This window comes from Haliotis rufescens, unplaced genomic scaffold (genome assembly GCF_023055435.1).
Source record: "Haliotis rufescens isolate VD_foot unplaced genomic scaffold, xgHalRufe1.0.p SCAF_5, whole genome shotgun sequence".
Classification (NCBI taxonomy): domain Eukaryota; kingdom Metazoa; phylum Mollusca; class Gastropoda; order Lepetellida; family Haliotidae; genus Haliotis; species Haliotis rufescens.
In genome coordinates this window covers 4851750-4877364 of record NW_025964223.1, presented here as the reverse complement: position 1 = coordinate 4877364, position 25615 = coordinate 4851750, and the positions used below count along the sequence as shown (strand labels likewise).

General features: G+C 39.8%; 1 protein-coding gene across 1 annotated transcript; it reads right to left on the bottom strand.

Annotated features, from left to right (window-relative positions):
* Positions 1–19473: 19473 nt before the first annotated feature.
* On the bottom strand, positions 19474–25361 carry LOC124133634. The gene is made up of 5 exons (XM_046498089.2): positions 25232–25361; positions 23361–23502; positions 22222–22326; positions 20995–21054; positions 19474–19558 (listed from the first exon to the last, which is right to left on the bottom strand). The coding sequence occupies exons 2-5, from the start codon at positions 23500–23502 to the stop codon at positions 19539–19541; spliced, it is 327 nt and encodes a 108-aa protein (XP_046354045.2). The 5' UTR covers positions 25232–25361; the 3' UTR covers positions 19474–19538.
* Positions 25362–25615: the final 254 nt, after the last annotated feature.

The following is a 25615-nucleotide window of genomic DNA, read 5'->3' as shown; positions in this document are numbered from 1 at the left end:
AAATAGACGACACGAAACGTAAAACTAATTAAGATTTGTAAGTACAGTAAATTTTATTGACTTAATCGTGTGATAACCCTGCGTGTAAACAACAGTGTCAACATTGCTATCCCTAGAGATGAGCGATCTTCTGAAGATTGACGAAAATTTGATAGGAGGAATAGTGAATATTATATAGCCATTGAACAGTTATAGCGTCTGACTGAGCGAAAGACAACGTCATTGACTGTAAGACACATGGTTATTTGAAAGAGTTACCCGTGTTTTAGAATCAGTTTACACAGTTTGTTGTTGTTGAGAATGTTCAGACCGACCAGACGTTTGGTTTTCTTTGCGTTGTCATGAGAGCAAGTGACTTTAGGGCGACTGGTGGAACGCTATCGTCACGTGCTCGAATTTTGCATCAACAATGTCATGTCATTATGAATTCATTGTTGTACTATTAAACATGAATCAAAATGTATATGTATATTCATTATATTGCGTAAATTGTCAAAGAATTAATGCCTCTAAAAAGAACTTTTTCGCTTTCACGGAATCTTAATGGTGAATGTAGACTGTATGTGATCAGGTAAAATTCCACGACTCCGATGCCGTTTCACACGCTTATGAATATTAAGAAATGCGTCATATGAGTAAACTTTTTAATGTCTCTTTAGCTTCTTATTTAAAAAAATTGACGATGGGTAATAAAAACAATAACCCCTCATGACGAGGAATGACGGCTCGGGACTTACAACTTAAATTTCACGAGGGAGAGATAATCTTTCATTCCTCGTCACCAGTCAATAATTGTCTATATGGACATCCCAAATTTGGGCGTGAGAGCAAACGGACCATCAGTTTGCATTGAAGGAATCGAACCCACGACAAGCGTATCCTGTCACTGTTATGTGACGCAACAGAAAGATACGGTACCTTTTTGTCATACATGACACTAAAGGTTAAATAGTTTGCATGACAGTAACTGTTATTAAAACCATTTACCCGTGTCATTTTCTCAGTTTTGTGTGTTTACTTGTTTAATGCCGCTAACAGCAATATTGCAGCTAAATGACGGCGATCTGTTGATAATAGAGTCTGGACCTGACAATACGGTGCTTGACACTCTGTTGATAATAGAGTCTGGACCTGACAACACGGTGCTTGACAATCTATTGATAATAGATCTGGACCTGACAATACGGTGCTTGACAATCTGTTGATAATAGAGTCTGGACCTGACAACACGGTGCTTGACAATCTATTGATAATAGAGTCTGGACCTGACAATACGGTGCTTGACAATCTGTTGATAATAGAGTCTGGACCTGACAACACGATGCTTGACGATCTGTTGATAATAGAGTCTGGACCTGACAACACGGTGCTTGACGATCTGTTGATAATAGAGTCTGGACCTGACAATACGGTGCTTGACATCATGAACATCGATCTACGCAATTGAAATATGATGACATGCATCCAAGTCACCGATCCTGACCACACGATCCCGTTAGTATTCTCTTACGACAGACATGGGTTGCTGAACCCGGATCAATTCTAACCCGGAACGTTATGGGGTCAAATACAAAAACAGGAAACGACACCATACATATCCATGTACATCTATAAATAAATAGGTCACCTCTGCTTATATCCTGGTTCTGCAGTCGTCCTACAACCGGTCATATACACAGTGTCATATAGACAGCAAGCATGGGTTGCTGAAGACCTATTCTACCCCGGATCTTCACGGGTCGGGAAAAACCTGTGGAACACCAGAGAGTATTATTGATGGCCCTTGTATCAATTATCAACTTTGTGACATTATCACACATTCGTTATCATCTGGCAATACATCAGATACTATGTTGTACGCAGGGTATATCAAATATTGTGTATTTACTGATGATGTACCTACTAAGGACCCCTTATACATATTAGATCTATTGCCAAACTATAGGAACACACCTTGCATTCTATTAGGAGGAGGAGACCGGTGCTCGTGCCGGTAATTTGTCTGATTAGTCGAGAATAATATTGCTGGTGAGAACAGAGATTCTTTCGAAGCGCCCTAAAATCAAAAGATACTGTTGTAAACAAATTTGGTCAAAGCCTCATTGACTTATGTATTTCCTCATTATGAATGGTCGTTGTGTTGAGGAAAGAAACACTGGTGAAGATACATATTTTTGTCACAATGGAACAATAATTATTGTCTATCTACAAACCTTTTCTCTTGTCATAAATTATTTAAATTCATAGCAGAACATAATAATCACACCACCTTCGTTTGTACATTACCAGCACAATCTGTGCAATCTGAGCAAACAGTTTCTATTCGTCATGAACGTTATATATAGGACGAGTGTTGGTGTGAGGAGTTTCGTAACAGATTGCATTCTAACAGTTGTAAACAAGTCCCTATCATGTGCTATTTAACTGACAACAGCAGCATTGATACTTCTGTAGACGTATTTTCACGTGCGTTGCTACAAGCGGCCTCTATATTTAAGGGGAAGCTAGGTTACTGAGCGATAGATCACAGGGTAAAGCATGCCATAAAAGTGAACTGGAGGCCAGGCGAGCACTTCGATGGTACAGAAGCTGTAAAAGTGCAGCTTTTTCAATAACGTTAAACAACTTCTGAACAAATACAAGTCTATCACAAGATAGCTGCATATTTGAGAGAGATGGCATGATAACAGTAAATTGATTTGGAAGCACGTTACATACAAGAGTATTAATAGTACTTCTCAAATAAATATCTATGCATATGATTGGTACGAGTATTTTAAGATTTGTTTCAAGTTTCAGCTTTGAATAAAGATGGGTTTAGACCCACACTGGATGTTCATGATGTTGATGAAGCAGCACTGCATCATGAGCTAGAGTCCACAATTACAGAACAAGAGAAACTAAATGGTATACAGTCATTAAGGAAAGGTAAATCAGGCTTAGATATGTTATTAACGGATATGTTCAAAACATCATGTAAAAGCAGAATTGCCATACATGCATACTCTATTCAATAGGATTTATTCAACAGGCCAGTTTCCACGTCATTGGCGTAAAGGTACAATAGTGCCTATTTATGAAAATGGCCTAAGAGATTATCCTAATATCTACAGAGGTATAAGTTTAGATAGTGTATAATGGAAAGATATTTGCAACAGTCATTAACTGTAGATTGAAAACTTGGGCCGAAAAAAATAACAAAGTACATGTGAGGAACAAGCAGGTTTTAGGCCCGGGTATGCAACAACGGATAACTTGTTCACACTTACTGCCTGTATACAAAAATATGTAAGTATACGCAGAGGTAGATTTTATGTTGCATTTGTAGACTTAAGAAACACCATTTGATTAGGTAGAAAAAAAACAACAACTCACATTGTTCTCCCCAAATGTGACCAGCCTGTTAATATGTTGAATATGATTCAGTCTATGTACTTGTTACATCATGTGTTCGATGTAACGCTTAATTTACTGAGTGTTTCGATTGTCCTATTGGACCAAAACGGGGCTGTGTATTGAGCCCAATTTTATTTGGACATTTATTAATGAGTTCGTCGCTGAAATTCTTGATACTTGTTGAAGAGGAGTACAATTATGTCCCGACTTATATGCATTATCCCCACTGCTGTATGCTGATGATGTTATTTGTATTTCTGATCGAGTAAGTGGGCTGCACGAGCAACAGAATATCCCAGATAATTACCGTTCAGCTCGGAAGTAAAATGTTAATCTGTCGAAAACTAAAGTAATTGTTTTTCGTAAAGGCGGAATTGTTAAACAATGTGACACAACGGTATAATCGTAATGGACTTGTCAGAATATAAGTACCTTATTTGTGACAAATGATGACTCCATCTTAGAATGTAACAAGAGCAGTGTCACATTTGGCGTTAAATGGGGAAAGGTCACTAATAAATGTTTGATAATTGCTTTGGACATGTTGAAAAATACCACTTGGAACATTTTTCAAAATATTTGATTCAAAAATTAAACCCATCCGTATTTATGGATGCGAAATATGGGGACATTAAAGATAAAAGGTAGTAGAAACTTAAGGGTCCAAGATTTAGCATGTAAATATTATCTTGGTACAGGTATTAACATTCCTAATGTAATGGCTTTAGAGGAATGTGGACGGTACCCATTGTTTATAAACAGCTAAATGAAATGCATTAAATACTGGCTAAAACTTTATGCCATCTAATAGACTTCCGCGTAAAGCATACAAAGTGTAATTTAATCTTGATTCAGTAGGTAGACAGAACTTGGCAAGGAATGTTAGATTCATTCTGTTTAGTTCAGGTCTGGGCTATGCTTGGGTTAACCAAGGTATAGTTACTTTTCGTAGACTTTTTCAAGCCAGATTGTTGTTCAGCAAAGTATGGATAAATATATTACCATCTAGTATCAGATATAAATATTAAACACTTTTTAAAGATAAGCCTAGAAGCAAAGACATATATAATAGATTCGACTTGTGTAAATTTGCTACTGATTTTGCTCGTGCCCTTAGTTTTGGATGTACGAGGCTTAATATTGATACCGGGAGACACCACAACATTCCCAAATCTGAAAGATTATGTACATAGTGTTATCTAAACAATATCGAAGTTATGTATCATTTCGCCTTCATATGTCCATCCTTAAAATATATTCGAAAGCAATACACACTAAATAATTATGTCATTCGGTCGTCAAACAATATATTGGCCTTTTGGCAACCTCAAATTATTAAGATTTCACATCGGTTATATTTCAAATATGCCTTCAATACCAGAAATTAAACATGATTCTACTTGTACAATTATCCTGTACTGCAGTGTATACACTGCATGCATTTGGGCCTATGACATACATGATACATTAAACATTTGAATTTGAAAATATGGAATTGCATCCAACATCATTTTTGTCATCGTGCGTCAAATTTTGAAATGTCCTCCAAATGTCTAGCATTAAACTTTTTTGAAAATATACTGTGATCTTGAATGTTGTAATATTGATCAATCTTGACGCGCTTTAAAATCTTGGTAGAAAGACCATGCTCGACTGTACCTCAAAAGTTGTGAAATGTAAACATCAAAGGCTAGAGCTGATGGAATATTGCTCGAGAAAAAGGGTAAGTCATCCCTCTTAATCATACAGTGTCGAAGAGAGTGTTTTGTAACTCTGAGTCTTTATTCCAAGATGATGCGGTCTCACTGGTCTCCTTTATTTCTAGTTCAGGTGGGTACATCAGTCTAGTGAAGTAAATTGGCTTTTTGATGGTTATTGAATGATCATCGATATACCTGAAGCTTATTACTTCTTGGCCAAAATACTTTCTTTTTGCCAATCCGAGTAGAATGCATAATTCATATGCATAAACAAAAAGATCAACAAGAAGGGGGGGGGGGGGGGGGGGGGGGAGACAATTCATGCCCAGAGAGATGCCTACATTTTGCCTAAATGCCTACACGAACGCTCCAACTCGACTTTTGGCCAATCCGTGACCACCAAGCATCCAAAACAAAAACCTTTTTTATTATTGACGTGATTGTTCATGGGGAATGTCAGTCTTTTCATGAGCAATTGAGCAAACTTTGTTCATGACATACATGTAAGTCAAAATGCTGTACAGTTGTCAATGCTGCAATACATACAGCTTGTTCTCTGACAGGAGGAGCCATACAATTGTGGGGGGGCCATGGCACTTTGTTGTTTCAGGTAGCCCTGAGTTTGTACAGTGTGACAGTGCTATGTAGCCACGTCCCTTGTAACATCCTCAGTAGAAATTCACAATCATATATGAATCCAACAAGTACCAACATAAATTTATATACATTTAAACAGACACACTTATAGTTTGTCCTGTATAGCTGAATTAAACAGGCGACTCACACGCACGCACGCACAAAATTATTTATTTTTTCCGGAATTGATATGATTATATATGTTTGGTCTAGACTCGATTATTTACAGACCGCCATCACATAGCTTGAATATTACTGAATGCGGCGTTTAACAACAAACAGACAAAATCATGTTATTTACAGAGTTAAAACTCGAGCAGAGCTCATACCATGTGTGTCAAACTAATAATAATTGAAATGTTAGATTCTATTATGACGTATTTATAGGTAAATTATGGTTTGATTAAAATGTGTTTGTGATCGTTAAAGCTTCTAAAAGCTAAACGCGTCAACAAAATATATATTTATCAGAACACGTAAATCAACTAGCACCATCAACACGTTTCCCGGATTTACCACCGATGTACGTTACACTGGCGCTGGTATCCTTCACACAATAGCGCTGTGTCGCACCTGGACAACAGACTGCCGGATCTCCAGGCGTGAAATGTGACTACAGATGGGATTATATATGATACGTCCCTCCATTCAATAAGAGTTGAGCCGTAGCTTTAGGACTTGCATCATTTGAATAAGGTGAGTCAGCCGCGTGCGTTAACGTTTGATTAGACTCGATATAAATAATCTTACCACAATTTTCCATCGAATTGTTACTACATGAACTTATAGTATTTGAAAAGACTTAAAGACCCGTGAAGCTCCGGGTTACAATATATATAGGTCTTCAGCAACCCATGCTTTCCGTATAAAGCGACTATGCTTGTCGTAACAGGCGCCTTACGGGATCGGATGGTCGGGCTCGCTGACTTGGTTGATGCATGTCATTGTATCCCAAGAGCGTGAGACCCGTGAAGATCCGGGGTAGAACAGGTCTTCAGCAACCCATGCTTTCCGTATAAAGCGACTATGCTTGTCGTAAGAGGCGACTAACGGGATCGGACTGTCAGGTTGATGCATGTCATCGTATCCCAATTGCGTGGATCAATGCTCATGATGTCAATCACGGGATTGTCTGGTCCAGACTCGATTATATACAGACCGCCGTCATACAGCAGGAATATTGCTGAGTGCGGAGTTAAACAACAAACAAACAAACATAGACTAAACGTCTTTAATTAAAGCCTTTAGTGTTTGAAAATTCATACTTAATTTCCTTTGATGCTTTTCTAGTGTTGAGGGGTTTGACAGGTTTTATGAGTCGTTGTCATCGAATAAAATCCTTCGCATGGTTACATGTAAACACGTCCTAAATGGTCGCGAACGCATGGTATCTCTATTCTTTCACTGATTCATAAACACATGCTTATATTATATTCCGAATCGAAAAATTGATTCTTTGGGTTTTGTTTGTTATTATGGAAAGGATTTTTTCGCTTTTAATTATTTCGAAATTCTTCATCGACAATCCTGTAACTCGCTGTGTTCTGTGCCACTGCTCAGTGTCCCAGCGCTTGTGAGCCAAACAGTTGCCGTGTTCTGACGGCGGTGTTCTCGTTGCACCAGTGCATGTGTACTCAAGAGTCACGTTTAGTGGCTGTTCTCGTTGCGCCAGTGCATGTGAACTCAAGGGTCACGTTTAGTGGCTGTTCTCGTTGCGCCAGTGCATGTGAACTCAAGGGTCACGTTTAGTGGCTGTTCTCGTTGCGCTAGTGCATGTGATCTCAAGGGTCTCGTTTAGTGGTGTTCTCGTTGCACCAGTGCATGTGTACTCAAGGGTCTCGTTTAGTGGTGTTCTCGTTGCGTCAGTGCATGTGTACTCAAGGGTCTCGTTTAGTGGTGTTCTCGTTGCGTCAGTGCATGTGTACTCAAGGGTCTCGTTTAGTGGTGTTCTCGTTGCGTCAGTGCATGTGAACCCAAGGGTCTCGTTGAGTGGCGTTCTCGTTGCGTCAGTGCATGTGAACCCAAGGGTCTCGTTTAGTGGCGTTCTCGTTGCGCCAGTGCATGTGAACCCAAGGGTCACGCGTAGTTGTGTTCTCGTTGCGTCAGTGCATGTGAAGCCAAGGGTCACGCGTAGTTGTTCTGGTTGCGTCAGTGCATGTGAACCCAAGGGTCTCGTTTAGTGGCGTTCTCGTTGCACCAGTGCATGTGAACCCAAGGGTCACGCGTAGTTGTGTTCTGGTTGCGCCAGTGCATGTGTACTCAAGGGTCTCGCGTATAGTGGTTGTTCTCGTTGCGCCAGTGCATGTGAACCCAAGGGTCACGTTTAGTGGTGTTCTCGTTGCGTCAGTGCATGTGTACTCAAGGGTCACGTTTAGTGGTGTTCTCGTTGCGCCAGTGCATGTGAACCCAAGGGTCACGTTTAGTGGTGTTCTCGTTGCGTCAGTGCATGTGTACTCAAGGGTCACGTTTAGTGGTGTTCTCGTTGCGCCAGTGCATGTGATCTCAAGGGTCACGTTTAGTGGCGTTCTCGTTGCGTCAGTGCATGTGATCTCAAGGGTCACGTTTAGTGGTGTTCTCGTTGCGCCAGTGCATGTGATCTCAAGGGTCACGTTTAGTAGCGTTCTCGTTGCGTCAGTGCATGTGATCTCAAGGGTCACGTTTAGTGGCGTTCTCGTTGCGCCAGTGCATGTGATCTTAAGGGCCACACGTAGTGGCGTTGTCGTTGCGCCAGTGCATGTGAACTCGAGAGTCACGCGTAGTTGTGTTCTGGTTGCGCCAGTGCATGTGAACCCAAGGGTCACACGTAGTGGTGTTCTCGTTGCACAAGTGCATGTGAACTCAAGAGTCACGCGTTGTGGTGTTCTGGTTTCCCCTGAGTATGTAAACTGAAGGGGGTGCTGAAATTTTATTGATAAAAAATAAAGTATCCCTGTAAATTCTTGAAAAACATAATTATGCTTCAGGCCTTTGAACAAAAATGGAATTGCCTGCCACAAAAATTACATTCTGCAAGGTGTTCTTAAAAAGTATTCAGGCGCGTGTTTTAAATTAAAAAGATATCTTGTTTTGCAGATGAAGCTGAAAAATATCTTATCTCAATACAAAATCCCAGCTCCCTCCCCAGAATATCAGATAGTCGGAGCCTCATCGGTTTCATGGTGATGATACACATGTGTCACCTTGGGCTTTTCACCTTCACCTTCAAAGGGGTGTTTCTCTTTTTTGACAACATCCAGCATCAACTCACTTAATCCATACCTCACGGCTCTTTCTCTTCCCGGGACTTCCCGTGTTTAAGCCCCGGTCCTTATAACGGAAAATAACACTCTCTCGTTCGAACTATTTTATCAGAACTGTAGGCCTCAGGACTCAATTTCAGAAGCCTACGCTTTCTTAATTGGGCTACGCTTAATAATATAGGGGACGACCTTGGCAGAAGAAAAGTTGTTTTAACTGAGAAAATATAATACATGGATCTTAGATTTGAACAGGAATTAACTACATGAAATGCAAACATGAACTTGCACTTATTGTTGAATGTACATTGAGATTTGCCATGTGTAGTGCATCGCCATGTATTGACTTTCCAAGGGGGTAAGGTATCAATTTAAGGAAGATCACTCCAAAATAAGTATCCGGATACAAGTCAATGGGCCTATATACGGAAATAGTTTCCGTTTTTAAGCCCGCTATCATAATTCCGCGTTGGTCTAAATACGGAAAGCTCCCGTACTGGTTGGGCGTAATAAGTTCACATTATATAAAAAATCGTTGTCTATTCGTTTGTCCAGATGAAGACACTGGTTCTGCTGTTAGCTTTCGTTCTGTTGCTGAGCTTGGTGAGCGGCACAAGAACCAGTAACGGGTACTGGGGACACACGCCCTGCTGGGGACGGAGACGACGGGGAACCTGTATGAGGCGCGGGGTATGGAAGCGCGGCACCCCCGTTCGGATTCGAATCCCCTCTGGCAGGGATGTGGGTAGGTGAATTATTATTTTATCATTAATATTATATTTTACAGTTTAAGATAAAGAGGGTTGGGTGATCCTGGCAGTCAGACTAGTTAGGTTCATCAATTAAGCGCTGCCTAGTCGAACCCACCTTGAACTTTTCGGAGAATGTGAAGACTCCCCAAAACTACATTACCCTGGTTATCAGAAGGGCTGCATTCCTGCCACAGAGTTCAAACTCTTCCAACAATTCCTCCCAGCTTTCTCGTCCTTAACGTTTTCTGGCTTAGCCACTGGTCGCATATAATTCTGGTCCCCACAGGAATCCCGCAGCTGCCACTAATGTTAGATCGAAATGTGGTCCAGATAGCACAACGATGATATCTTGAGACAAAGTTGGTTATTTTGTCACATATTTGATAACAAGACATGTACGTGCGCACACAGCAGCACTCTCATGTACTGTCAGATAGATTTTTACCAGTTGTGTGTTACCCAGGCGACATCGAATCGCTCTCTGGATGGAGTCTCGCTCTTGCGAGATCTCATTATATTAATGAACTAACTGTTAACATTTAACTGAAATTTCTCAACATCACGTTCATAGAAGGGCGGAACAAGTCTAATCTGCTAGAAAAGATCAAATGATCCATAACATGTTGAGATACGGTGAGAGAGATCATTGTGTTGGTCTAATTTCTTTATCAGCTTTAATTCTCACTTTTTTTCTTTTTTTTTATCTCAACTTCAATGTCTTTAAGTCGAAATTCGTTTCCTTCTTTTTCTTTCTCATTTTCTGCTTCCATTTCTCGAAGCCAATTTTTCAATTTCCACAGCCATTTTTTCTCATTCTAATTTCTTCCAAGCCAAAACAGTTTATTCTTCAAGAAAAGTGGAAGCATTATGATCCAAAATGTCTTCCTCATCCAGGTATGTTTTTAAAATTTACCTGGCATCGGCCTTAATTCAACATGACAAGGTGTCAAATTCAGACTTTATGAGCACAGAGACTTGTTTCGTGGAAGGTTGGCTAACAAACTCCTTTACACTATACACCGTATTGGTTGTTGGCTTCACACAATATTAGACAATGAAATGTTTTTTCAACAATTTGACTCTTGAATATGTACTAAGTTTCGAGCGAGCCCCCAATGTCTGTTACGTGTCGATTCCCAAATTGAAACAATTAGTTAACCTGGAAATCTGTACGTAAAAGAATTTAGTGTGAAAACAACAAACAACCAACAAATGATATACAATCAACAATTACAAAGGCAGTGTGCAATTGTGTGGTAGTACAATGTTCAATGGCAGCATCAAATACAAAACATGGAGACCCGTGAATATTCTGTTTAGAATAGGTCTTCAGCAGCCAATGCTTGTAAGAGGCGACCGACGGGATTGTGGAGTCAGGCTCGCTGACTTGGTTGATGCATGTCATCGTATCCCAATTGCGTGGATCGATGCTCATGATGTCAATCACTGGATTGTCTGGTTCAGACTCGATTATTTACAGACCGCCGTCATAAAGCTGGAATATTACCGAGTGCGGCGTTAGGCAACAAACAATCAATACAAAACAATGATGGCAGTCGTTATTGCTAATGGTACAGTGTCCAAGCTTCAGAGATAGTCCTTGGCTGGATATCCAAGATGAAAACAGTGATCTTCACGCATCCGCTGATCTTAATGTAAAATAGGACAGGCACGCGCCCACTCCACTTATATAGTCTAACTACCTACCAGCACTTTCCACACGGTGCTAGACCAGTGTCACCAGAACATCACAAAATAGTCCACATGTTTCGTTGACGCTTGACATCCACCTATGCTATTCCGGAATTTTGTAGATAATTCGAGCATCTAACTATAATAACATCCGTCATTATTTTGCCTTGTCAATGTGGAACTTGTGGGATAACTGAATGTCTGCTTATTATCATTTTCGTTTTTCTCATCTCCATGTTCATCTACAGTGGAAGCGAGCGGGAGAAAATGTGAAAAAATGAAAGTAACAAAAATGCCATTTTTTAGAACATTCTGATTGGCTGTATGATATACAAGATATGTGAACAAATCGTTAATAGTTTTATCGATATTCTGTTATATTTAACGTATATCTGTTTCTGTATCGGTGTTTGGGGGGCTAAAAGACCCGATTCGCCATGGTGAAAAGAGCAAAGAAATATGCAGAGTTTACTTTCCACTTCTCGGATGTTTTTTTAATTGAACCCGACCTTTTTATTATATTATGATGACGGGGAGATGTGTATATATTCCACCGAGCCAGTGGATGGATGTGAAAAACACTGTTTCTTTTATTTTCGGCAGCAAATGTGGGATCAGCGGGAGACAATTACAGAATGAATTGCCTCAAAGGCAATCGTTGACAAGCATAGCATTCCGACTTTAAGTTCAGGCGAAATTGACAGATTCTTGTTTGACACTCAAAGATGGACTAGTCGCCAACCAGGTCTAGTCCTCGCAAGTTAAGGTCATACACTTCAAAATGACACAGTCAGTAACGTCTATGCTGAATATGAGTCTGTGATTGATCACATAAATTGGGGAAACAGATTCCAGCTTCTCATGTGCACAGTACGAATTGAAAAACTACAGAATGTGAAGAAAGTATACACTTGAAAAATCACACTTTTCTCTTCTCAGTACTATTCTGGAGTTTGCTTTTACACCGCTTTTAGCAATATTCCAGCAATTTTAGCAATATTCAACCATAAATGGGCTTCACACATTGTACCCATGTCGGGATTCGAACCCGGGTCTTCGGCGTGACGAGCGAACGCTTTAACCACTAGGCCCCCTACTGTGAAAGCGCGATCCCCATATTCCTTTCAATGTTATTAGCATGTCACCTGTTGGGAGATACTCTCTGGCAAGATGCGTGTAAAATCGGTTCTGATACTCGTATCCAATATATTACCACAGACTAACCATTTTTCTTGTAAATGTTACATTTTCAGTGCACCATCAAACAGGGGCGCATACATTTTTTGCCCGGCAGTTTAACGTGACATATTACACAATAGAAGAACATGTTGGAAGTGTATTTTTTAAGAAACAATCAATGAAATTATCATGTATGTGGGGTAAGTACTGCATAAGTGCTACAAAAAATGTTTAGATTGAGGCTCGAAAGGTGGCGCGACAGTGGATCGATGGTGGATCGAAAGTGCCGCAAAAGAACTGCGATCAAATAAAATTGGAATCCTGAGATGGCACAAAGGTATCTCGAATATGTCCCAATAAATCTCGCGCTAAACCTCAATGGTGACACCAAAATGCTGTGATAGTCTCGCATTTCTGGCAGAAAAAAAGCGAAGTTACCTTGTGTACACTGTATACTCTATAGTCCATCATTGACCTTTCTTGACTATCGAGGATAGATTTGTACACAGGTCGAATGTTTATTATATACTTACACTTTACACATCAGATGTATATACAGCATGGATGTCGGTTTTGTATAATTGCCTGTTTTGCTATTTATAGATCTCGGAGAAAGGGACGCAAATGACGTGGATTCAGACTTTGAATGTACGTATCAAGTTCAAGTTTCTAAAAACATAAATCATGTATTTATCATTTCTTCATTTTTATAATTTTCTTCACTCTTTGGCCTTTTTCACCCTATGGGATATGTTCCGGCAGATACTCCAGGCTGATTATTCTCTGGCGTTGACGTTTCATGTTGTAAATAATTTCCACAACCAAAAACAGCAGTCAATATCTCGAAGTTAACAAAACACAGAACCATTATCAGCCATGCATGTTATAATCACATAACGCTGTATCTAATACATTAAATATAAAAAGTGCAAACGAACTATTTTTGTTTTCCAGTTGATGATGAATGAGACCACCACGGAACAATACTTCCACGCTGTCACATTTAACAATTAAAAGTTGGACACTTCTGTCTTTGTATTAATTATTTCAGCTTCAGCTACTGTATCTCTTTACATCTCCGAGCAAATAAAACTGATATTCTACTGACATGCCCCTATCATCGTGTAAGACTGTCTTGAGTAATACACTAAAAGAAGGTCTTTTTCTGACCCGAGGACATGTGTCTGGCCCAAATCGCTGTGCAGAGTTGCATCTCTAATGCGAGCAAGAAATCAGGTTGGTTCGAACTTCGGATTCGCCATAATTATGTTTTTTCGTTTATCGTTTTTGCATACATCTTCGGATCCGGCTTTTATTCCTTAATTTCTCTATATTTGATTGTAACACGCCATGCGACCAGCAACGTCTGGTCAAGACAGAAAAGGCTCCGAGGTCCGTTTTGGTACATAATTTGTGAATTTAACTCTGAGTGGTTGGGAAATCATAATAAAAAACTTGCCTTGCCTTGCCTTCCCATCATTAAAAACACAAGTGATGAGAAACTAGAATGATACAAGTGGTCTTGTACAGGGACTTTAACGTACGGTGAATGGGGGCACGGGTGGCCCAGTCGTCTGAGGCGCCGCGATTCGCTGTGCAGAGTTGCGTCCCTTGGGCACGCAAGAAACCTATGATTTTGGGTTCGAATCCCGGTTCGCCCCGATTATGTTTCTAGGTTTGTCAGCACCATCCCCGTGCTCGTGGGTTTCACCGAAGTGATAAACGTCTGAGACCTGCATCACTTCGGGCTTTCCTCCCACATTAAGCTGACACGCCGCGATATAACTGGAATACTGTTAAAAGCGGCGTTAAACCCAACTCACTCACTCACGTACGGTGAATGGTAACGGAAGATTATAATTGGAGTGAGTTGGTCTTAACGCCGCTTTGAACGGTATTCCAGTCATATCACGGCGTGTCAGCTTACTGTGGGAGGATTGGCATAGATGTAAACAACGGCAGTTCAAGCTTGTGGTCAAAGGTTAGTTGGGGTCATACATTTGTTCATAGTTACATGTCCCCTTGATGTTCCATTCAGTTCAGTTATAATTCAGTTCTTGATCATGCCTGGTGTTCTAAAATTTCAAGTGTTAGGAACAGAAAAGATCATCCATCTGAACATGTCCAAGCAGCATGATAAGGGTTTACGTAACTTCAAATTATGACATTCATTTGGGCCAAAAAGAGCCCATATTATTCCCCCGTTATATATTTGCATAAAGGTGAGGAATGTTTTAATATTTCACTGATATAACACAGACATACAGAGTGGCATGGTGACATTTCCAATCATAGACTCTTGAAATTCACCACCTCCCGGAACAACAGCTGTCAGTACAGAACAGGATATGTAGGTGGTAGGCAATCTGCTGGGGTGTGAGTGACAGCTATCTACATACGCAGTGATAGATAGTCTGTAGCTCTGTGTCAGAGCATCAGGGACAGTACACGAACATCAGCAATGTGAGTATTGTTTCTATGTTTGTTTTGTTTGTTCGTTTGTTGTTTAACGCCGCACTCAGCAATATCCCAGCTATATGACGGCGGTCTGTAAATAATCGAGACTGGACTAGACAATCCAGTGATTGACATCATGAGCATCGATCAACGCAATCGGGATCATTGACATGCATCAACCAAGTCTGGGAGCCTGACCACCCGATCCCGTTTGTCGCCTCTTACGACAAGCATAGTCGCCTTTTACGGCAAGCATGGGTTGCAGAAGACCTATTCTACTCCGGATCACGGGTCGAGTACTATTTCTTAGTATGATTAATGTTTAAATACAAATGGACACCGTGTATTCGAATGTCTTCACAATCCGGAGTCTACTTCGATTACAGATAGGATTAGATATACAGATTATCAAACACCAAGTACAAGTTTAATACGCTTGTGCAGATTTGGGATTCTTGATTTTGAAAGCTACAGTTCCAAAACCAAACATGTTTTTAAATAAAACTATTAGCCTGAATACGATTTTAAATGAAAACAACATTTCAACAATGCAATATTTGTGGCAGACAGTTTGTTTCATTTAACAGTCTGAAGCATTTTTTTCAAAACGTTTCTGGGACAAATATCTTTTCGATAAAGTCCCTACTATTGTTAAAGCTATTTTCATCTTCCACTATTGTTAAAATCTTTGTTTCACACGAAGCACAGCTTGTTGATAAGCACGGCCGAATTACGAGGGAAATTGACGTGCCTTGTACGTATATAGTTTCTAAAGTTTTTTTAATGATAATGTATAAGTTTCAAAACAATATGGTTATGAATTATTAATAGCCATCAAACCTATAGGGTGTTTTCGGATTATTAGAAAAGTTGTTGAAAGAAAATGACGTATTCCAGTTGTTTAAGAGGGCCGCAATATATTTCTTTTGACAATCTTATATTTAAGTTTATGCAACGACGAACGGCAATCGATTGCTCAGGGATCATCCATTCAGCCGCATTGTTGTTTTCATTCAGCAATATTCCACCTATATCACTACAGTCTGTAAGTAAGTGAACTTGGACCAGCCAGACCATGACACTCACATGATCTTTAGGTCGCGTCTTTCGACCAGCATAGGTTCCGGCCCTCAACTTGGCGGTATTTGACAATCATACACATTCCCTGGCCTCAACTGGGCGGTATTTGACAATCATACAGATTCCCGGCCCTCAACTGGGCGGTATTTGACAATCACACATATTCCTTGGCCTCAACTGTGCGGCATTTGACAACTCATACACATTCCCAGGCCTTAACCGGGCGGTATATGACAATCATACAGATTCCTAGGCCTCAACTGGGCGGTATTTGACAATCACACATATTCCTTGGCCTCAACTGTGCGGCATTTGACAACTCATACACATTCCCAGGCCTTAACCGGGCGGTATATGACAATCATACAGATTCCCGGCCCTCAACTGGGCGGTATTTGACAATCACACATATTCCTTGGCCTCAACTGTGCGGCATTTGACAACTCATACACATTCCCAGGCCTTAACCGGGCGGTATATGACAATCATACAGATTCCCGGGCCTCAACCGGCTGGTATTTGACAGTCATACAGATTTTCGGCCCTCAACTGGGAGATATTTGACAATCATACAGATTCCCAGCCCTCAACTGGGCGGTATTTGGCAACTCATACACATTCCCAGGCCTTAACTGGGCGGTATTTGACAATCATACATATTTCCGGCCCTCAACTGGAAGGTATTTGACAATCACACAGATTCCCAGCCCTCAACTGGGCGGTATTTGACAAATCATACAGATTCCTTGGCCTCAACTGGGCGGTATTTGACAATCATACATATTCCCGGGCCTCAACTGGGCGGTATATGACAAATACAGATTTCATGGGCCTCAACTGGGCGGTATTTGACAAATCATACAGATTCCCGGGCCTCAACTGGGCGGTATGTGACAATCATACAGATTTCCAGGCCTCAACTGGTCGGTATATGACAAAACATACAGATTTCCGGCCCTCAACTGGGCGGTATTTGACAATCATACAGATTCCTAGGCCTCAACTTTGCGGTATTTGACAATCATACAGATTACTTGGCCTCAACTGGGCGGTATTTGACAATCGTACAGATTCCTTGGCCTCAACTGGGCGGTATATGACAACTCATACAGATTCCCAGGCCTCAACTGGGCGGTATTTAACAACTCATACAGATTCCCAGGCCTCAACTGGCTGGGTAGTATTTGACAAATCATACAGATTCCCGGGCCTCAACTGGGCGGTATTTGACAAATCAGACAGATTTCCGGGTCTCAACTGGGCGGTATTTAACAACTCATACAGATTCCCAGGCCTCAACTGGCTGGGTAGTATTTGACAACTCATACAGATTCCCAAATGACGCAACAACAAAAAACTCGATTCTTGTTTAATTTTCTTATCAAGACTAAACTACACTCTATCCTTTCGATAAAGGCAATTTCCTTTTTTGTTTTTATATATTTCAGCCTGAAGTGTCGTCTTCAGATAGTTTCAATACAGGTATGACCCAGTGTAACATTTGCCAAATAAATCAGCGTATGTTATTGTAGTCCTCGTGGCATTCATTATAAATACACATTACAAAATGTAGGGATTGAGTTGAGTTTAACGCTGTGTTGAAAAGTATTTCAGTCATAAAATAGCTTGTTGGCTTATTGGAGGAGATCAGGAGAGGTGCAGTGGAGTACATCGTCGAGTTCCTGATGTTTACAAAAATACACTGATATAACAACGTGGACGTATGTGCGTGTGTCTGGCTGTTTGTACTGGTCCGGACTTAAGGCGGTATTATAGTGCAAGGCCACGGAGATACCATGCCGCATTTCAAGAAGACACCGCACACAGACACATCATCTTATTGCCGAGCACCAGGCAGGGTAACAACAAGTAGCACCTTTTAACGTCCTCTTCGAATGACACGGCCAGGGCATCGAAACACTGACCTTCAGCTCTCCCGGCAGACGCTTTATCCGCTACACCATGAAGGACAATACTCCTCGGTAGAAACGTAAGGCATCACAGTAGAGTTCAAAGAGCGTTATACTTCACTTGCTTGTTGTTTGATCAGGGTAACAACATTCTTGACCTCAGTAAAGTTTTCAAAAAGTTGTATGGTAGACATGTGGAGAATATTTCCAAATTTCACGCGTCAGTGACAAAAATGATGCTAAAAGTCAATTCCCTTTTTTTATTTGTACAGCATGTTTCCGGTTTTTTCTCGTGTGTCATCGGTGGAGCAAGATACGCTTTTCGCGAACACCCCGTGTCATCACTATTTCAGTCATGATTCCTAAACTCACAGACAGAACATAGTCGCAATCATATCATAGACTTAGCTTTCAGCAGAGAATTCTTTTATGAATATGGAAAGAGTTAAGTCGCATCTCTTTGTTCTAACAGCCGTATGATGACGAAAGGCACAACGGTGGACTCATGTGGGGAATCGAACCCTGTGTCACAAAACAACGCTTCGATCACTGTGTACGTACGAAAAAGGCCATACACGTTTCCATTCTCGCATGTGTTAGCCAAACAGCACATCGATACAAACAAAGCTTGTCATTACATAGTCACGTCCATAGTCATTTCGCTAACAATGTACCGACCAATGTTTATATAAGGCTACGGTTCCTATTAGTTTCTTATCTTTATTTGGTTTTTTTTGTGTAGAAACTTTCATGAATGAATTGTTGCATATATTAAAGGATACATGTATTTAATATTGGAATTCAGTCACGGATGATTTATCAAAACTTAGGTATTGCAGAACTTATAAACAATTGTTTGAACCCGAGCGTTACCTACAATCTGAAACTGTTAAACGCTATCGTCATATTACACTACATTTTAAATGGCATTTGGGATGGCAAAGAAATGACAGAATCTGTAAATTATGAAATAATGGTGAATAGAAGATGATTTTCACGTTTTGCTCATATGTGTTAGACTGTTATCTATCAGTGTAGAGTGCATTGTTACAACCCTTAATGTAAAAATTACTCTCAATGTAAAAAAAATACAAAATAACTTTGGAAAAACTTTTTGGAAATGTGTTCAATTCTGAACATACATATTGTGAATGGAAGATTTGGAACTGACTATCAAATCGGTCACTGTACATTTATTGGGCATTTATTGAGTGAATGAGTGAGTTGGGTTTAAACAGTATTCCAGTTTTATCGCGGCGTTTCAGCTTAATGTGGGAGGAAAGCCCAATATATAGTCACACTGGTCTCCTTTATTTCTAGTTCAGGTTGGTAAATCAGTGGAAAGAATATTGCTATTTGATGGTTATTGAACTTCTTTAATCAGAAATTCCGATTCATTTGCATAAATAAACATATCCGACATGAAGTAAGAAAGACACACATCAAACTTTTTATTGATGAAATTGCCAAGTAATGTGAAAACAATGTGCATGTGCATCATTAATCGTCCAGTGCGTCCACTGCAACAAAAGAGGTTAATGTTTGTTAAACACCCTTAGACGGTTTCATAATTATGTAACGATTTATTTGCGTTAATATGAACAAAATATCCTTTGATTTGATTTACTGGAGGGAAGATGTTTATGTACTTAACTACCTGATGAGATGATGAGTGCATTCTTTAAACCGCCGAATATTTTCTTGAAAGCATTCAGGACTGTGACTGACTGGCATGTAGTTAGTCTGGAGATTGGCAACGACTACTTTCTAATTTATTTTCTAATTTTTAAAGTTCAAACATAAACATATAAGTCAAAAACATATACAAATACAATTCTGGTGTAGATTTACTTGTTTCATAATGTTGGTGTTCTTTTCAAATATCATGGTCAAATTGACGTCCATTTTTAATTCCAATTAGCGATGGACTACATGTAGTTGGTCTGGAGATTGGCAACGTTCACTTTCTAATTTATTTTCTAATTTTTAATGTTCAAAAACATATACAAATACAATTCTGGGGTAGATTTACTTGTTTCATAATGTTAGTGTTCTTTTCACATATCATGGTCAAATTGACGTCCATTTTTAATTCCAATTAGCGATGGACTACATGTAGTTGGTCTGGAGATTGGCAACGTTCACTTTCTAATTTATTTTTTTAATTTTTAAAGTTCAAAAACATATACAAATACAATTCTGGTGTAGATTTACTTGTTTCATAATGTTAGTGTTCTTTTCACATATCATGGTCAAATTGACGTCCATTTTAAATTCCAATTAGCGATGGACTACAGAAAATTAAGGGTAGGCCATTGCAAATCTGCCATTATATTTTCACTCGAATATCGAAAACGCATTAGTTTTTATTAGTTTTCTACAATAAAATATGCATAAATACTATTTTATTTTTGTTAGCGTTATCAAAATCAGTTATCATTTTCCTACAACTGCTGGTATAACTACAAGGCTGCAGTCAGTACAATTAACCTCGTCATAACTAAGTAATCCTTGCACTCCAACTTTTTAACGACTAGAACTGACTGCAGTGAGACTGGGAAAGAAAGTTCTTATGACAAAGGAAGGTTGACAATGTCCAACTACCAAAGGTGATGTAGGTATTACTCGTGGTTACAAACATGTATTGCGTCGCCTGTGTCTACCAAATTCCTTGTGGATTAATTTTATCAGACTGAGTGAGTGAGTTGTCTACTCCAGTACTCAAGTTGTACAACGGCGTGTCAGCTTAATGTGGGAGGAAAACCCAAAGTGATGCAGGTCTTAGACGTTTAGAAACCTAGAGTACGGTATGGTGCTGACAAACCTAGAAACATAACCGGGGAGAACCGGGATTCGAACCCACAATCATAGATTTCTGGCGTGCCCAAAGGACGCAACTCTCCACAGCTCCTTAGACGACTGGGCCCCCATTTTATTAGATGAGTAGATTACTTACTTTGATCCATTAGATCTCGAGCCTCACGCTGGATGTTGCTCAATTCGGCCTTGTCTGCGTCTGTGGAAATCAAGTTGATGACGTAAAAGTATGTTGAATTTTTCAAGCATATTAATACCACAAGAGACAAAATCCTATCCATAATGATGAGTATATTTCACGATTCCAACATGAGCATGTGTTAATGAATCACTATCAAATAGTAATGATGCCAGGTGCTCGCGAAAAGGTGAGCGTATCCTGCCCCAGTGATCGCCTCCGACACAAACGCATGCAAAGGCAAGTCAGTTGTTCACCTACAAAAACATGATTACATTTGGTATTTGGTACAAGTCACGATAGGGAAATGCATCGGACTGATAAGTCAAATTCGGAAATGTCTCCGGATGTCTATTGGAAATCATTCTAAAAGCTTTAAGAAGGCCTTGAATGTTGTCAACCTTTGGACAAGAGGAGTATGATGCTCCTTTAAATCATCGTAGGAGAAGCGTGCCCCATTGTACTGTTATACAGTCTTTTAGGCAGTTATCTGTGTAACTCTGAATAATTTTGATCTGCTATATATTAAACAGATGAGGCAGTTTCACGTATCACCTGTATTTCTAGCACAAGTGGGTAAATCAGTCCAAGGGAATTGGTTATTTGACCATTATTGATCGTTATCAGATCATCTGAAGTTTAAGTTAAACTTCTTGGCCATAAATCCATTGTTTTGAGTTTGCCAATCCAAAAAGACATTCTGACTTGTTTACATACAGAAACAAATCAGCAAGGAGGGGAGGGGAATTGGTGCCCTACTTCTTGCCTAAATGCCCTATTTTTCTCTATAAACGTCAGATAACCCTATTTGTCTCAATAAACGTCAGATAACCCTATTTTTTCTCTATAAACGTCAGATAACATTTGCTTTCCTGTATATCTTTATACGGGTTTTTGTAATTGTTTTACTGGTTTGTTAAATAATGTTTGTAGTGGCTTGTTAAATAACGACTTATAACACAATTATAGCTTGTCTGATATTAAAAAATGGAAACGTACATTACAGACTTATTATTGGACATAACTTTTCCGAGTCCCATGATGGAATTTGAACCACGGACCTTCTGATTCCGGGTCGGGCACCTTGTCCACAGGACCACAGAGGTTACACCCGTCATCAAGGATGGCATCTGTAGGATGACGCCGGTTTTGATTTTAAAAAGAGAAAGACTAAACTTGGTATCTTACCACTGAGTTGGTCAACTTCAACCAGTTCATTGATATCTCTGGTGGCCAACGTCTCTATCATTTCCTCCTCCGTCAGGTCTTCATGTAGAGCGCGTATCGCTCGAGCTGAAATATGAACATCAACAATAATTATAGAAGAAGTGAGTGAATTGGATTTAATGCCGCTTTGGAAAGTAATAAAGTTATGTCAACCCGCGTAGTGTGAGGAAGCGTTTGTTGTATAGGGTTACCACGAATTCAGACGCTAGACGGCGTGGCAATACGTGGTAATACATGTTTAAATAATGACAAGGTATATCTGTGTACCATCCTAGTTTTCCAAAGAAAAGGGAAATTCGGGCGTTATAGTGGACATGTAAACATTTGAAGCTTGTTAGTGATTTGGGTTTTATGGCCACTTTTATATGTATATTAATCGTATCCCTGTAATCAGATTTCACCTAAGTAGAATCAAGTAAGCTGAGATGGTACACACTTGAAAACTAAAAAGAAGGTGAACCGCGATGGCATACCATGGATGATAGAATATAAGATTCGAACTCAAAACCAATGGGTATAAGTAACAATTTGGGAACAGATCAGGTCTGTCACATTCTATTTCAGCTGAAATGAGCGTTTGCAGTAAACGTTGATGTATTTCTTCAAAGTTAAGACAACATTTCCTTTGTCCTTCGTCTAGGGAACTACCTGCTAACATACAGGGTCCATAGAATCTTCAGACGTACCAATTAAATGTATGACTTATAAAGAGAGTGTGTTCAGCCGAATTCATCATATTCCAGCAATATTAAGTCATGTAGCTACCAGAATGGACCTACAAAATGTACCCATGCGGGTCGTCGAACCAGCGTCATGAGCAAACGGTTTATCCTCCTAGGAGAGACTATACCAACGGGAATGGAGAACTAGATATACCTCACACTGAAAGCAAACATAAACCTTTCATTTTACAACACCCATGCCTTCAAAAAACACCGATTTGAATGATTAATTTCAGTTGGGATGGCGACAAAGAGATACTAGTGACTGTCGGCCTGTTAGATATTGTAATGGAAAGGTTTCTGTCAATAACTCAAGGAGGTTAGTTTTCTTTGTTCGTGTCATGTGGCTCCGTCGCTGAAATGTAACAACCCGCCTACCGTTTTTGTTTCTCCAGATGTTGAACTTGTTTACAACTCCAGAACCTTTTTGTGCGACTCTTCTAAACCATCCCCACGCGCTGGTTTCTGCAGGAAGGGCGGCCAAGACAACAAACATCAGCAGCAGAGCAACAGCCTTCATCTGCAACAAATTATTTCAAAATATGTACCGACTATGACCCAGGAAGAAGTACTTTTCTATGTGTATTAGCTACCGTGGTGAATCAATCAGAGATGGTTATTACCAGTCACAATATCATATTTTCTAATCATTGTGAAATAGGCATTGGTTCTCAATCTTTGATTCGAGCGATTATATCCAAATTTTCGTGGTATATTACATTTACTAATTGATTTGAAAATTGATGTTTGAAATTTGTAAAAACCGTATTGTTTTCCAAATTGGAAACACAATAAACAGGAACACAGACGCAAATTTCAAACTAGATTCCAGTCAATAAGGTTTACCTTACCTTATCTTTTTACATACCTAAATACGAGACATATCATAATGTCGGAGTGGACAGCTTTTTCCAATGAATGGAAATGACAGTGAATGCGTAAGGCCTCTATCGTGGATACTGACAATCATATACATTTAAATTATAATGATAGCGCTATTTTTCAGGGCATTATCATTTGCAGAGGCCCGCTGTTTTCCATTTTATCTGCCCGACGAAGAGTAATGCCCCAAAGATAGCGTTACCGTTATCATACCTAAATTGGATGGAATTTGTTATCAAATAAACATAAGCAACAATATCGGTTTTGAAACATTTACTGCAATCAACACACAACGAATGTCACTGACCCGCTTTTAAAATTACGGAAACGTCATAGAACAAACCAGATGACGTCACAATTGAACATCAATATGACCTCATCTAACAACGGGCGTGTTAATGGCCTGTCGTCAAGCAATATGAGGGCGTTATGAAGTTACAGTGGCCCGCTCTTTGCTGGTAACATTCGAGCGGTTTAATGATAATTCTATCCATTTTAGCTATAATCCTTGTTAAAACCAAAGGAAATGGACCGTTTCGAGTTTGCCTGACGCCAGAATGACGCCTGCATATTTTCGGTTGGTTGAAGAAGATAACAAAAACAGGAATGACTGTCACTGTAATTCAATAACAGGAAAGTTTACTTCTAGTTTAGTTTCATTTACACCAAATAACGTGTCGAATACCTTATGCATATAAGAGTGAGTGAGTGAATTTGGGTTGAACGCCAGTTTGAATAGTATTCCATTGATATCATGTTATATGTATGCGGGAGAAAAGCCCAAAGTCAGACGTTTACCACTTCGGTGAAGCCCACGAGCATGAGTATGGTGATGACAAACCTAGAAACAAATCGGGGCAAACCGGGTTTCGAACCAACTGTCATGACCAACGGCTTTTGGCGTATCCAAGGGGCGCAACTCTGGACAGCAATTTGCGGTGCCTTAGACGACCGATATATAAAAGAGGCGAAATCTGCATAGCTCCCCGAATGTCTAAACGGATGCTTTTTTGTGAAGGATATGCACTGAGACTGTTATTTCTCACGCTACCACCATATCCCATAGCTCATTCACAGCTTCCTGGAGAATATGCGATATCCCATAGCTCCATACAATTTAAGAGAATAATAATGAGAACTGTTTGAAAACAAATCAAATTTGCTATTGCGATTCAGTCAGAACCATCAATAAACGTTGGCCAATGGTTATACATGTACTGCTCTACAATGGATACCTGCACATTACACACTGCGGTCATGGTCCTTCTGACGTCATCTTTATATTAACGTATTTAATAAAACAAATTGTAAAAAGTAAAATAACCGAGTCATTTAATTACGGATTGCATATGAAAGAGCCAACATACCTTGCTCGGGTGAATTGATGACTGTCCCAGAAATGAACTGATTTCTGAAATGTTATGCCTTCTATAAATTCATGCAGGGTGAGAAGACCCCCATGCAGCCATCGTTATTACATCTGGCCAGTGGAACATATGTTTAAACACCATAACCCGAAACATAAAGAAGAACTTAACACGTTCTGCTGCCAAAGGGCATTTCAGACACGGTCATGTTAAATCCGATGTAGTGCTTGTAATAAGGTGTCTATGCCACAAGCAGTGTACATGCATAGTTGCATTAATCAGAGCTATTAGAGAAATCGGTCAGAAAGTTAACCATGAGCTATCCAATCAAACACAAGGTCAACGAGTATGCATCACTTTGTTCAATGTTCTGGTCATAGAGTA